This window comes from Passer domesticus, unplaced genomic scaffold (genome assembly GCF_036417665.1).
Source record: "Passer domesticus isolate bPasDom1 unplaced genomic scaffold, bPasDom1.hap1 HAP1_SCAFFOLD_84, whole genome shotgun sequence".
In the NCBI taxonomy this organism is placed as follows: Eukaryota; Metazoa; Chordata; class Aves; order Passeriformes; family Passeridae; genus Passer; species Passer domesticus.
The window spans coordinates 209,247-223,223 of NW_026990181.1; the positions used below are offsets into that span (position 1 = coordinate 209,247).

A 13,977-nucleotide genomic window follows, 5' to 3' on the forward strand; every position below is an offset into this window, starting at 1 on the left:
AAAGGCTAATTAGCAACGTAGAAAAAAACCAATTTAGGCTGTTGAAGAGTGGAAAGACATCGCTACCAAAATAAAGAAGCTACCTGTAAAAGTCCGCCATATAGATGCCCATGTCCCCAAGAGTAGAGCCAATAAAGAGCACCAAAACAATAAGCAGGTAGACCAGGCTGCAAAGATAAGAGTGTCCAAGATAGATCTAAATTAGGAGCACAAGAGAGAGTTATTCCTAACTCAATAAGCCCATAATGCCTCAAATCATCAGAGTAGAGATACCAGCTATAAGTGAGCACGAAACTGAAAAGTAGATTTAACCATAGACAATATTTCTCAAATTATCCATGACTGTAAGACGTGTGCTGCCATCAAACAGACCAAGACAAAGTCCCAGTAGTACATGTCAGAAGTTTATTAGAGAAGACAGTTTAGATCAATCCTGCCTCGAATACAGACAAACCCATTCGTGAGGTTGTTTTTGCTCAAGAACCAAGTTGCACATAGTAAATAATGCAAAAAGATAGAAGAACACGATGTGTACCTCAAAGAGATCTGATTGTTGAGTGAGAACCATGTATAAATATCACTATTTGCTGAATGTTGCCACCATTGTCTATATATAGCTGTATATTAGATGTATAATGTATGTGTTTGTAGAGTTAGAATATATATATTAGTTTTAGTAATAAGGTGACGATATAAGAATAAAGAGTAGAATATCCTGGGTTGACTATATGATGCTTTTATCCCCAATCGTCTTGTTCTGTTTATACTGAATAATAAGTTTTACACCTTTAAGACTCTCTTCCAGACAGTGAAGAAGAGAAGAAAGAAGCGCGCAGTTTGTTTTCAGACTGCTCTCACTCCTCCACATTCCTGCTCCCGGACTGTGTTGTCTGCAAATAGACAGACAGCAAGACAAAGCTCCTTTTTCCCTTTTTCTTGCTTTTAGTTAGTTTTAGCTAGCTGAAGCAAAGAAGTTCTCCAAATTGTGATTTTTTCCTTTTTTCTTGAACCTATTCAAGCCTGCTCTTAACTGAACACCCAGAAGAGCACCGGCAGCTCCACCTGTGGCCCCTGGCCGGGCCTGGGCCGCGGCGTTTCCAGCACGAGAGAGACTAATTAAAGACTGAGTAAGCCGAGCTGCAGCCCAGGGAGGAGACTGTTCTGAGTTTGCTTTTCCTTAAATTATTTAATATTGTTTTATTGTTTAATATTATTTAGTTTCTATTATTTAATAAACAGATTTCTTTCCACTTTTCTCCAAAGAGATATTTTCTCCCGAACCGGTTAGAGGAGAGAAGAGGAATTGAATCTGCTTTTGTAGAGAAGCCCCTTTAAGGGTTATCTCCCAAACTTGCCCTAAACCAAGACACCAGCATGCCAGGGAACTGCTGTCCTGGGCTCACGAGTCCGACTGACAGTGGTCCTGCAGGCCTTTGCCCATGCCTGCTCCAGCTGGGCCATCTGCAGCCAAAGCTGGAGGTGTGAGTGCAGCAAAGCTGTTGTCCAAGGAACGCAGCACAGCTGCTGTTGAGGCTGACTGTTGCCTGCAGTGTGTGGGGAGGATATTGCCGGCAGCAATTGCCAGAGAGATGCTTGAAGGCATCTCTGGACAGTGGGCTTTTGGGGGGGTCCTGCTACTTCTTGCTCGGGCGGTAAAGACTGTCCCAAGACAATGCTCTTCCCTTTGAAGTGATGAAGAGGAACCACTGAGCTCCTCACCCTTGTTCCTCTCCTCTGCTCTCCACAGCAGCTCCAGCTGCGCCTCTGCGCTGTCTCTCGTGGGCCTCTCTGAGATACCAGCAGCTCTGAGATAGCCACCCCCTGAGAGGGCAGCCCAAGGCTCTGTTCAGAAGAGAGCTGTGCCTCAACCCTTGAAGCAAGCCTCACAAACTCTTCTCATATAGACACCCACACTTGCAGCCTTCCAGATGCACAACTGAGAGCTGTGGGACATATGCATGCTCATGCCCTGCAGTGCCCTTTCTGAAATGCCTCGGCTGCTTCTGAGGGAGCTGACATGCCACTGCAGCAGCAAAAGAGCTCTGGATTCAATGGGGTCCGGCAAAAAGCGTGCCTGGCATTTGCCTTGTGTGTTGCTCTGTCCAGTCGCCAGTGCCTTGGTTTGCCACCTCATCCCTGCTCTCTGCCACTGGGGCCGGGAGAGGCGGGCCCGGGGCTGTGGGGCTGTGCCGGCCCCGCTTCCCGGGCCGCAGCTCCAGCTGCCGCCGCTGCCTCGGAGCGGCCCCGCTCCGGCGCGAGGGCCGAGGCGCCGGTGCCGGGCCCCATTGGCCGCTGTCGTGCCGCCGCAGGAGAGCTCTCCGCCGTGTCCCGGCTGCAGAGAGCGGCTGCCGGGGCGGTTCGCCTGGGAGTCTGAAGCGAGCATGGCCCAGGGAGCGGAGCCGAGAAATAGAGACCTAAGAGACAGGGGCAGGAAGCAGAACGGAGAGACAAGGGGAGCAAAAGAGGGCCAGGGAACGGGGCCGGAGCTGCGGGAAGGGGCAGCAGGGACAGAGGAAGAGATGCAGAATGAGCAGGAGGGAGCAGGAGAGAGCGAACGCTGGGCTGGGGCGGGATGGAGACTGTTGAAGAAGCTTTGGAGGGACAACAAAATAGAGAGCGAGTGGCAAAGAACAGGGCTATAGCGGGCAAGCAAGGGACAGGCAAGTGGCTAGAGCAACACACAAGGAGAAGCCCAGGGGCAGTTTTTGTATGCACTCCAGTAAAGCCCGAGGTGTTTTCCTGCTGCAGTGGTCGCTGCGAGCCAGCAGCAGCAGCTGGGGCTGAGGCCCGGCAAGGGGGGCCGGCACAGCCCCGCAGCCCCGTGCCCGCCCCTCAGGGCCCCGTGCGCAATGGCGGCAGCAGGGGACGAGGAGGCCGCGGGCTGCGGGCAGCGCTGCCGCCCCGCCGGGCCACACGCCGCGGGCGGCTTCAGCAGCAGCACAGGAGCTCTGGGGACACTGGTGCCGCAGCTGGTGACGGGCCGCCGAGCAGCACAATGGCGCGGAGCGCGGTAAGGGAGAGCCTGGGCGTGTGGCCCCTTAAGGAACAAAGGAGGGCCGTGTTCATTGGTGCTTCCCCTCGGGCAGGAATGGAGGGCCCGAGATGGCGCTCAGACCCAAGGCCGAGGCAGCTGGGCAGCCTGCCTGGGTCCTACGTAGGAAGGAGATGTCACCAAGACATCCTCCAGCCTGCTCTGGCCCTCTGCTCATTATGGGCTGCGGCCTTCACAGTGGGCAGTGATGTGTGCTTGATTCCAGAGGATGCCATGGGCCGAGTTTCTGCAGCTTGTCAGCTGCATAGGACTCTTACGAGCCTTAGAGAGAGACCCGAGGGGTGGAAATCTGTCAGTGCCTCTTTGCTTGCAGCTGGAAACACCTGGGGCTTAAGTGGTGCTTCAGGGACAACTGTACCAAAGGTGCTCTAGAAGGCTGTCCAAGAGCTCCTGAGCGTAGGTTGCCTGGCACACATAAGTCATGCATATTTATTTGCCAGAAGAGCTGCTCAGCTAAAAGGCCAGCAGTGTTACCAGATATCTGCAGCAACCAAGACATTTGTGTGTGTCCCGTGGCGGTGCCTGATGGTGTCCGAGGACAAGGCAGAGGGAGCTCAGGGGCTCTGGATGACTGCTTGAGGGATCTGGGCCGCATGTGGTATTTTCTTCCGCCACGTGCAGTGAGCCAGACCCAGGAAGGCTCTAGAGGTGAATAGCTGGCAGCCTGGTGTTCCCAGCAACAGTGTGGGAGTTTGACCGTGGGTTACTCTACAGGACAGCAGGCCTGATGGTGGCACATGGGCTACATCTGCCTCAAAGGGAAAAAGGCTCTTGGCTCCAGAGTTAGCAGGGCTCCTTGAGAGAGCTTTAAGTAGCATTGGAAGTGGAAAAGGGAGTAAACCAGGCTGACGGGGAAGATGCGTGAGCACTGCACAGCCATGTTTGCGTGACAGTGGAGGATGGAAGCAGTGCTGCCATCAAAGGTCATGAAACTGTAGCAGAAGTCATGGGAAAAGCAGGTTTTTGCCACAATTCTTTCAGACAAAAATACTACCAAAGAAACACTCTTGAATTTGGGCTTTTTACAGCAGCCTTCATCCAGGTCTTCTTCTAGGGAATTTCTGAGGAATAAGACATGAGTGCCTCTGCATTCCCATGCACAATGCTGCCTCCAAAATACTCCAGCCCTTCTCCATTTGGCTCCTTCCATTCCTGTGCAGAATAAGGAAATTCAGTAGAGGGGAGGTGCAGGAATTCACAGGCAACGTGGCCGTACATTGGGGCCTTCACAGCCATCACTTTGTTATGAGGTCACAGAGCTCTGTTTGATGTCACGTTCCAGAGCCCCACTGTGCTCTTCAGTGCTTGCTCTGGGCAACACTGCAGCAGCAGCAGCAGCAGCAGCAGCAGCAGCAGCAGCAGCAGCAGCAGCAGCAGCAGAGTGTTGCTAGCAGGGGGGATCATGGTCCTGAGCCGCTACCTCCTGCTGCTCTTTCTCGTGGCCCTGCCAGCCCAGAATGCCCAGAGTGCTCCAGCAGCTGGGCAGGGAGCAGGTAGGCAGGCAGGGGCCAGCACACAGCCCTGGCTGGCAGCAGCGGGGCCGGGAGCAGGGATGGCTGAGCCAGGAAGGCAGCACGGGGCAGGCAGAGGGGCAGAGGCTCCAGGGGAGGTGTGAGGGGCTGCAGCTGCTTTAGGGTGCAGCATGGAGAGAGCTTCCTAAGGAGCAAGGATGTGGGGAGGGTCGGGTCAGGCCCGGAAGCTCAGCACCAGTTCTCCATCACTCAGCAGTGGCTGTCCGTCCCTCCGCTCTGGGTGTCCAGCCTTCTGGCCCGGCTCCAGGGCTGACCCGCACACAGATTGTGTGGGCACGCCACGGCTTTTCCCTTCATGTGGGAGCTGCCAGCTCAGTGTCCCAAGGGCAGCCAGACCCCCCTGCAGCTGTGAGGATGCAGACCTGCCTGAGTGTGCCCTATCAGTGCCTCCCACATCCAGGCCTTGAGGTGTGCCCATGAGGGCAGTGCACGTGATGGTAACTTCTTGTGGGTGTTTGGTTGTAGTTGTGGACACAGAGAGTGCTCTTTCAGCCCCTGAGCGAGGGGCAGATACCGTGCTGACTCCGAGCTGGTACCTCAAGCGTGAGTAGTCAGTCTGTCCTGCCTTCACAAAAAGGAGCGCCCCTTTTCCCTGTTTTATTCACGAGAAAAATACCGTCATGGGTTAACGTGCTTTTGTAAATCTAACAATAGGGATGAACGATGACAAGGTTCCTGAAGAGTTCCCTGAAGGATTGCCGGATGTTCCAGAGGAGCTCCTGGCAGCCTTGCATGAAGCCCCATCTGGTTAGTATATCCCACTCTGTTAACCCTGGCAGCCGGCAAGCTGAGCTTTTGGTTCCTGTAGGCATGTGCTGTATCCTGGACAGGCAGAAGCACTCAGTCAGAGTCTTGCTGCAGGCCCACTCCATTTCACAGCTCCTGCAGGGAGCCCTAGAGATGGTCCAGCACAGCCTCTGCTCGCAGCTGTGCTTCCAGATGACTGCCAGGGGCTTCTCCAGCTGCTGCTGCAGTTGTAGCATTCCTGGCCAGGGCTGCTCTGTGCAGACATTGGCATCCAGATGTTGGGCAAAGGCCAGTGCTGAATTTGGGTTTGCCACATGCTCAGCACAGCATGGAGGCAGCAATGACATCAGAGCAAGCCTTGGCTGCCCCTTGCAAAGCTCAGGCTCAGGGACAGGTTGAAGCTGGAGTCCAAGGGTGAGGGGGAACCTGAAGGTACTCCTTCTGTGGGTCATTTGGTTGATTAAGTCTTGGCTGGTTTGGGTCTGCACTTCTTGTTGCACTGCAGAAAATCCAGCTGTCGATTCCTCCTGTCTTGGGGGGGACAGCGGCCTCGTCAGCGCCGCCTGCCGGAATGCCCAGGCCATGGTACCGTGCTTGTGCTGAGGGGCAGTGGCTTCTGCTTAATGTGTGCAATGGTTTTTTTTTCTGAAGAGACAGATTCTGAGACTGTACCGGAGACCTTAGCTGTGGAAGAAAGTGACATTGTGCCAGGCTCACATGAAAAAAGAGAACCAATAGAGGACACCAGGACACTTGCTGAGCCTGAGGAATATTCAGGTGAGTGCTTGCTAGATGCTGTCTTGGGCAAAGAGCAGCATTTCTGCTGTATCCCTGCAGTGCTCTCCATGGGTGAATTGCAGGTGCCCAGCACGCAGCCCGGGCCTGCAGCCCGGAGGAGTAGATGGGGCAGTGCTGCTCCCTGGCACACACTGGGCTCTTGTGCATGAGAGCTTGATGGGATCCCTCTTGGTCCCTGATGCTAAGACACCAGAGCCAGAGGAAGCCATCTCTGAAGACATCAGATGTCAGTTCTGATCCACTAGCAGTGCCAGTCCTTGGGCATCTGAAGCACACTGTGGGGTTATGCCTAGTGCAGAGCACAAACGCTGACTCTTGCATTGTCTCTTCTCCTGCCAGGGTCATCCGGTGGGCAAAAAGCTGAGACTGCTGGACACTGTGACCCGAGCAAGTACTACATCCTAGTAGGGACAGTAGCAGCCTCAGCTTTGCTTCTGCTTGGGGCAGTGTCTGGCTATCTAGTCATGCATCAGCTGCTGAGGAGAGACAGGTGAGTTATTAATTGCTGCCATTGGCAAGGAAGTCTTTGCAGCATGCAGGAGCGCCCAGGCTGCTCCTAGCAGGGCTCTGAGGAAACTGTGCTCCAAATTCCTATCTGTGAGGAGTCTTCTTGGAAATCTGTTTCTACAGGAGGAGCCAGGAGGACAAAGAGGCAACAGGACAGGACTGTGACTCTTCCTGGGAAAGCAGTGGTCAGCCTAGAGGTGAAGCAGAGTCAGGAGAAGGAGCGGGAAGCGGCGAGAGAGTCCAAGGCAACGGGTTCAGGGACAGCTCCGCCTGTTTCCTGAGCTCTTTGCAGCAGAGCTCGCCCAGTTGTACAAGAACATGAGCGCAGACCCGTCACCTCTGCCCACCTGCTCCTTCTGTGCTCTGGCTGACAATGCCTCTTCACAGGACCACTGGATTTCCCTGGAGTCACCTCAGCCCACAGCATCCTCTTGCCCCTCCTACCAATACCAGCAGGACTACTATCTCTTAGAGGATGATGATTAGTGATAGTGATAGATGATTAGTGATAGTGATAGCCATAAATAGTGATAGTGGTAGTGATTCTTTTAGTGATAGTGATAGGGACACTTGATATTAGAGGGTGGTGGTTGTTTTAATGATAGTGATAGTTAATATTAGAGGATAGTGATGGTTTTAATGATAGCGTTAGTTAATATTAGGGGATAGTGATTGTTTCAATGATAGCGTTACTTGATATTAGAGGAGGGTGATTGTATTAGTGATAGTGATAGTCATAAATAGTGATAGTGGTAGTGATTCTTTTAGTGATAGTGATAGGGATACTTGATATTAGAGGGTGGTGGTTGTTTTAATGATAGTGATAGTTAATATTAGAGGATAGTGATTGTTTTAATGATAGCATTATTTGATATTAGAGGACAGTGATTGTATTAGCAATAGTGATAGTTAATATTGGAGGATGGTGATTTTTTTTGGTGATAGTGGTACATTTAGTGATAGTGATACTTGGTATTAGCAGACAATGATTGTTTTCTTGATCTTGATAAATAAATATTTTTCCAAAAGCAGTAAATTCTTGCCTGGTGCGGCTGTTTCTGTTGGGGCAGAATGCACAGAGCTGGGAGCAGGGCTGGGGCTGTGACAGGAGCTCTGAGAAACTTGCACTGCAGTGCAGGAGCTGCTTGTGCCACCTCAGCCTGCTTTCCCAGCAGTGGCCGTTCACAAAGCTTTCCTGCACCAGCACGGGGACACGCTGGCTAGCAGTGACATGCAGAAACTTCTCTGGGAGCTCATTTGGGATGCTGCCCTGAATCAGGAAGGTCTGGGCAGAGAGGGAAAGATGTTCTGCAAGGGATGGCTGTCCAGCAGTCAGCACATCAAGGAGACCTGAGGTGGTGACTTAGGTCGTGGCAGTCCCTCCCCGAAGAGCTTCAAGAGAGGAGCATCAAGGAGCAGAAAGCTGGAGCCGGGCTGTGTGAGAGAGGAAGGAATGTCCTATCAATCACAGGAGCCTTCTTAAAAATTAGATGGATAACAGCGACTATAATTATAATAAAAATTACAGTCTTGTCGCACGCAGTATGGGAAAAAAGCCCAGAGCTGGAATAGAACAGAGAACTTTTGTGGAGGATTTTGTGAACAGCTAGCTAGTTGACAAAGGTCACACTGATATAATACCCTTAATTAAGCAAGAAGGAGATGAGGATAGGAGTCAGCAGTCAGTGTCCAAACCTGGCAAGGGCATTGTGCCCTTGGTGCAACATCAGGATGGGGGAGAGGATGGTTAGTTAGAAATATGAAGAAAATATGTAGACAGCTGCAACATAGTAGCCACAAGAATGCTAAGGTAGGCGTAGTTAGCTGATAAGTAACTAACCAATAATGAGCTCGCCTTTTGCAATATGTATTGGCCTCATTAGCACCAATATAAATGTATGTGCCTATCAATAAAGTTTTGAGATTTGCTGATCACTCATATTGAGTGCCGCATTTCTTCTGCCGATTACCTGAAATGGTGACCCCAGACGTGAAACCGGGAACGGCAACCACGGTGGATCAGTGAACGAGTTCGGGTCCTATAGCAGCAAGGACAGGGAATAAACAGCACTGAAAAAGCGAAAGGTGCCGCGCCCTGAGTGACCTTATAGAAGAGCCTGGCCAATACGTGCTGCCGAGACCTTGAAGGGTTGCAAAAACGTCAACGTTCTCAAAAATGGAAATGGAAATGGAAATGGAAATGGAAATGGAAATGGAAATGCAAGCAGCATATGATTTATTTACTTGCTTTTTAAAAAGCATCAGGTTAAGGACATAGACTTGCAGAAAGAGCTCCCACAGTTGTTAGCTTACGGGTACGCACAAGGAGTTTCTCAAAATCCTTATACCGTACATGAATTAACAGAGTGGCATAAGTTCAGGACCAGGAGTGCGACAGGGGCCGCGGGAGAGCCCGGGGCAGACGCGGCAGCGAGAACGCGTGTGGCAGTGGTGGCATGCTCGGTGCCGGCGGCGGGCACGCGCACCGCGGGTCCAGTGACACGCACGGTGACAAAAACTCGCACGGCAGCTGTCCGTGGAGAAAGCGCACAGATTGCGAGGGAAGTGCCAGCCAGGGCCGGGCCAGACAAGGCGAGACGCGGGGGCCGAATACACGGCAGCGACAAGCACAGTGCCAGTGATAGCGGCGGCGGACGCGCACCAGTAACGCGAAACCCGAAAGCTGGAGCTGGGAGGGCTTTTTCACTTTTTGCAAGCGCACAAAAGCACCAGCGGTGTGGGACATGCTCCCGCTGGCTGTGGGTGTTGGCGCAGAGCCAGGGGGAACCAGCCCGAGCGGAGATCCAGGCAGAGCAGAGCCCAAAGGAGACCGGGGCTGCGCGGGTCTGGGAGAGGGCGTTCCTTTCCACACCCCCGAAGTGGCCCAGGCTGAAGCTGTGCCCAAGCAGGCGGAGACGGGCACGGGCAGACATTCCTCAAGGCACCGCCCTGTCACAGCTGCCTGGCAACCACAGCAGCCAGCCCATCGCAGCAATTCAAACAAGTGTCTGAGAAAAAACAGGTCAGGAATTTTCTTCAAGATCGGGATGGAAAACTTCCGAAAATTCACACAGTGCTTTATCCAGCTTTTTATAAAAAAAAAAAGAAAAAGGGCAACTCCACAGAAAATGCAGCAGATGTTGTACGGGGCACTTCACCCAACTGTTCCACAGGCTTTACAGTTAGTTTACCGTTTTGGTTTTTTTTTGTAAATGTGTTTGCTTTTTTAAAAGTGGTAGAGTATTTGGGTTTGATGGCTTAAAGTTTGATGACTTCATTGCCTTTCCCTTACCTGAGGCAGGAACAACCTTTTAAGGGAACAGAATCTAAATAAACTTCCTAGTTTCTGTTTGGACTACATGTGAGAAGATTTAAACTGTAATATTTCTGTATACTATGGTCTTTATGGTCTTTGCTCTCTTCTATTCATTAAGAGATGGCATTAGATAAATGGAGGTAAATGTGCGAATTGTTTTTGTACTGTCCTTATTTTAAGTGAAATTATTTGTGTTTGAAATTATCTGTCATCTTTCTCAGTTTTGTTTTAAAATATCTATGCAAACTGTCCAGCTTTACCAGCCTGTTATCCTTCAGTTAATGATTGTTGTCCATCAGTAAGAAATCTCAGTGTAACAAAATGCCACCTGGATTCATCAAAAAACCAAAAAAAACAACAAAAAAACAACAAAACAAAATTAAAAAAAAAAAAAGGGGAACTGCTTTTATTATAAAAAATTATTCCCTGGGAAACAAAATGTCGTGTAAAGATGAAAGTATTAGTAAAGATTTAATTACTCAAGGTGTCTTGGAAGACAAAGCATTTGGGAAAGGTGAATCAGATCCTGTTGTGGGGTCATCAGTCGATTCCCCAATGATTCAAAGTTTTAAGAATTATTTATATTAAGTTTATAACCTTTGTTATTTTCGGGTTTTGTAAGTAATGCTGATAGATAGTGATTGTTGTTAATACTAGATGAATACTTTGGGAAGGTTGTCTTAACCCCTTCAAGCACTTCTTGTTAGGGAGTTTTCAGATTTTTGTGATGAGAGTTGTTGTTGGTGTGTTGTTGTGGTGTTTGCAGCCGGCTTTCATGTGTTTTTCTATTTTTTTTTTTGTGTGATCACCTGCAAGACACTTGTCTCTTCAAGATCCTGTCTTTTTATTTCCTAACTATTTAGATGTTTCTGAGGGTTTTTATCCAAATTGCCAGTTTTGTGGTTCTTTTATTATTATTACAGAAATACTCCAGCAGAGAATTCAAGAAGTGTGCTGTGTTTAGAAAATCTCTGTCTTGACAGAAACTTCAGAAGGATTCAATTATTTGCTGGTTTGATTGGTTTGTAACCCTAAGGTTTCTTGTTTATAACAGCTGTTTTTAAAAGTCCTGTTTAAAAAATGTGTTAAGTGATACTCACCAATTAGAGTTCGGGCTCTGGCCAAGTTCTAACTCTATTTGGATAGAGTGACTGACAATCGACCCAGATGTTTTCTGCATCAAATAGTATTCAAGTCCTTTTGACTTGGCGATTTGACCATCTATGATGGCTGAGCCATTTTCAGAGGTGATTTGGAGAACCATGAATCCGGACATGATTTCTCCAATTCTCTGTCATTTTAAGGTTTATCAGCTGTCGCAGACTCTGGGATAAGAGTTCAGTGTTGTAGTGTTTGGTAATTTTCTGATCTTGTATGTGTTGTTGATGGTGTGTATTATCTGAATTTATTCCTAATTACTCTTATCTTAACATTTCTCTATGTAACATTGCAAAATGAAACCAGGACCCATTCTTCACCTCTAGGATTTTGTGAAAATTCTTCAGTCCTGCGGGGACGTGGGATTTGTTTGTGTTTTAACAGGTGCAAAGTCCAGATGGATTTCAATGAAGAATGTGAAACTCTATCAAGAGCAAGAGAAACGTTGACCATTCAACAAGCAAAGAAGACAGACAGATATTGGACTGTGTGACACAGGGCAGTGTCCGGAGACGAGACCTTAACCTCCCTATACAGCTGACAGTTTGGTGTGGAACTAAATACTTACTAGGTGCATTTACTCAGCAAAACAGAAAAACGGGGGAGGCGTGGGCCTTGGAATGGATATCTCCTCCACTTCAACAGCATAAAACCCTCCTTCAAAAAATTGAAATTTTGACTGATTTCATCAAGAAGGGTCGTGAATGGACACCACAGATCATGGGAAAGGAGCCTGCTCAGACACGGGTACCAATGAAGAAAGATACATTGACCTGGTACCTGATAAACAGTATGGAATTACAAGAGGCACTGTTAGGAGCCGGAAGTGTGATTGCCACTGATGATATCCCCAATATACCGTTGAATTGGGTAGGGCAATGGGGTTGGACTCAATGCCCAAAAAGGTCACAGAAACCCCTGGCGGATGCCATAACAGCCTACACAGATGCAGGAAGAAAATCCAGAATTGCTGCAGTGACCTGGCAGGAAAAGGGACAATGGCACCATCAGATTCTCCAGGCCTCCGAATTGGATACTTTACAAACCATGGAGTTATTGGCTGTTGTTTGGGCCATGATGCATTTTTCTGGGCCCCTCAATATAGTGACAGATTCTTTGTACGTTGCTGGAGTATGCGAGCGAATAGAAGATGCCTCTATAAAAGAGGTTCAAAACAGGAGGTTACATGAGCTGTTTATACAGTTACAGAGGGCAATTAAGCTGAGGAAGTATCCTTTCTCTGTCATTCATATCAGAAGTCATAAGTGGGATATTGGTCTGGGAGAGGGTAATGCACGAGCAGATAAGCTAGTCTCAATCACACATGTGACTCCAATTCCCAGGCAGACTATGGCCAGAGGGGCACACGCCATGTTTCACCAAAATGCAAAAGGCCTCCATAGAGAATTTCAGATATCTATGGAAGAGGCACGGGCAATAGTCAAAGCCTGTCCCATATGTAGTCATCATAATGGAGGCTGCGGGTTAGGTCTAGGAGTTAACCCCAGAGGGCTGAATACAAATGAGACCTGGCAAATGGATGTCACACATGTTGCTGAATTTGGAAGGATAAAGTTTGTGCATGTTACTATAGACACCTATAGTCATTTTATATGGGCCGCAGCACAGACTGGTGAGAAAGCAGAGCATGTAGAGAGGCATCTCAGTAGCTGCTTTGCAGTAATGGGAGTGCCACGGCGTATTAAGACAGACAATGGGCCTGCCTACTGCAGCAAAAGAATAAAGCAATTTGTGCAAATGTGGGGGATAGAACACGTGACAGGCATCCCTAATTCCCCGACAGGACAAGTGATCGTAGAAAGAGCTAATGGTACCATGAAAAGATATCTAGGTAAATACAAAGATATTAGAGAGCCGCAAGAAAGATTGCTAAAGTGTCTATTTGTCTTAAAACACCTGTGTGTTTTTGGGGAAAGCAAAGTTCCTGCTGTAATTCATCATTATGTAACAGAGAAAGATAGTGTGAGGCAGGACGTATGGGTAAAATACAGAGATCCCAAGACAGGACAATGGCAAGGTCCTGCTAAGGTATTATACTGGGGCCGCGGGTATCTTTGTGTTTCTACCCCTACAGGATCCTTGTGGGTAGCTGCTAAATGGACCCCAGCAGTCGTGTTAGATGGAACCAGACCCCAGACAACTGAGCGAAGAGGATGGTCGGCGAGTGGAGGCAAAGCTGCTGATCACCATTCGACTGATACTTCTCAAGCTGAAAGGACACTGTAGCTTTGCCATTGACCGAGCAATTGATCGGTGTCAATCTCTGGACAGTATACTAAGCCTGATTCCGACACTTCATACATTTTATCATAGAAGGCATAAGAGATTAGCTTGTATTAAGTGTCAAAATACTCAGTGTGCTGCATGGATATTGCCTTTTTGCGGGGCTTGTCAGCAAACTAAGTGGGTGCTTCAGTCCCAGTTACCTGAGCTGTGGTGCAGTAGCTGTGCATTTTATTGGCAGTGGGATTCCTGGCAAGTAGAACTCCAGGCCTTTACAGGGTTACCTGGCTGCCAAGGGTTACAGTTGTATGAGTCCCCAGAACAGAAAATTCTCGCATGGTTTAGGTGGGAAACACAGCACTTTGCCAAACACGTTTACAGCAATCTCAAATGTGTATCTTACTGTGTAAGTGTGGTCGGGGTATTCTCCTCTCCCAGTTAGATATAGTAGGTCCGATTCTGGGGGATCAAGATCCCAACCAAGCGTAGGATGATTGTTTAAGGGCTCTAAAAAGATTAAGTCTGGGCAGCTCGAGAAAGAAAAAGGGGAAAGGAGAGAAGAGACTTTCTTAACAGTTTGTGAGCAACCTGTTAATTTCCCAAATGTCTGGATGGTTCAAAAC

The 13,977-nt window shown here is 49.0% G+C and overlaps 1 protein-coding gene across 1 annotated transcript; it reads left to right on the top strand.

Annotated features, from left to right (window-relative positions):
• Positions 1 to 3,104: 3,104 nt before the first annotated feature.
• Positions 3,105 to 6,958, top strand: LOC135293170 (uncharacterized). Its single transcript, XM_064407163.1, has 6 exons — positions 3,105 to 4,545; positions 5,050 to 5,127; positions 5,239 to 5,331; positions 5,983 to 6,108; positions 6,469 to 6,619; positions 6,760 to 6,958. The coding sequence occupies exons 1-6, from the start codon at positions 4,455 to 4,457 to the stop codon at positions 6,956 to 6,958; spliced, it is 738 nt and encodes a 245-aa protein (XP_064263233.1). The 5' UTR covers positions 3,105 to 4,454.
• Positions 6,959 to 13,977: the final 7,019 nt, after the last annotated feature.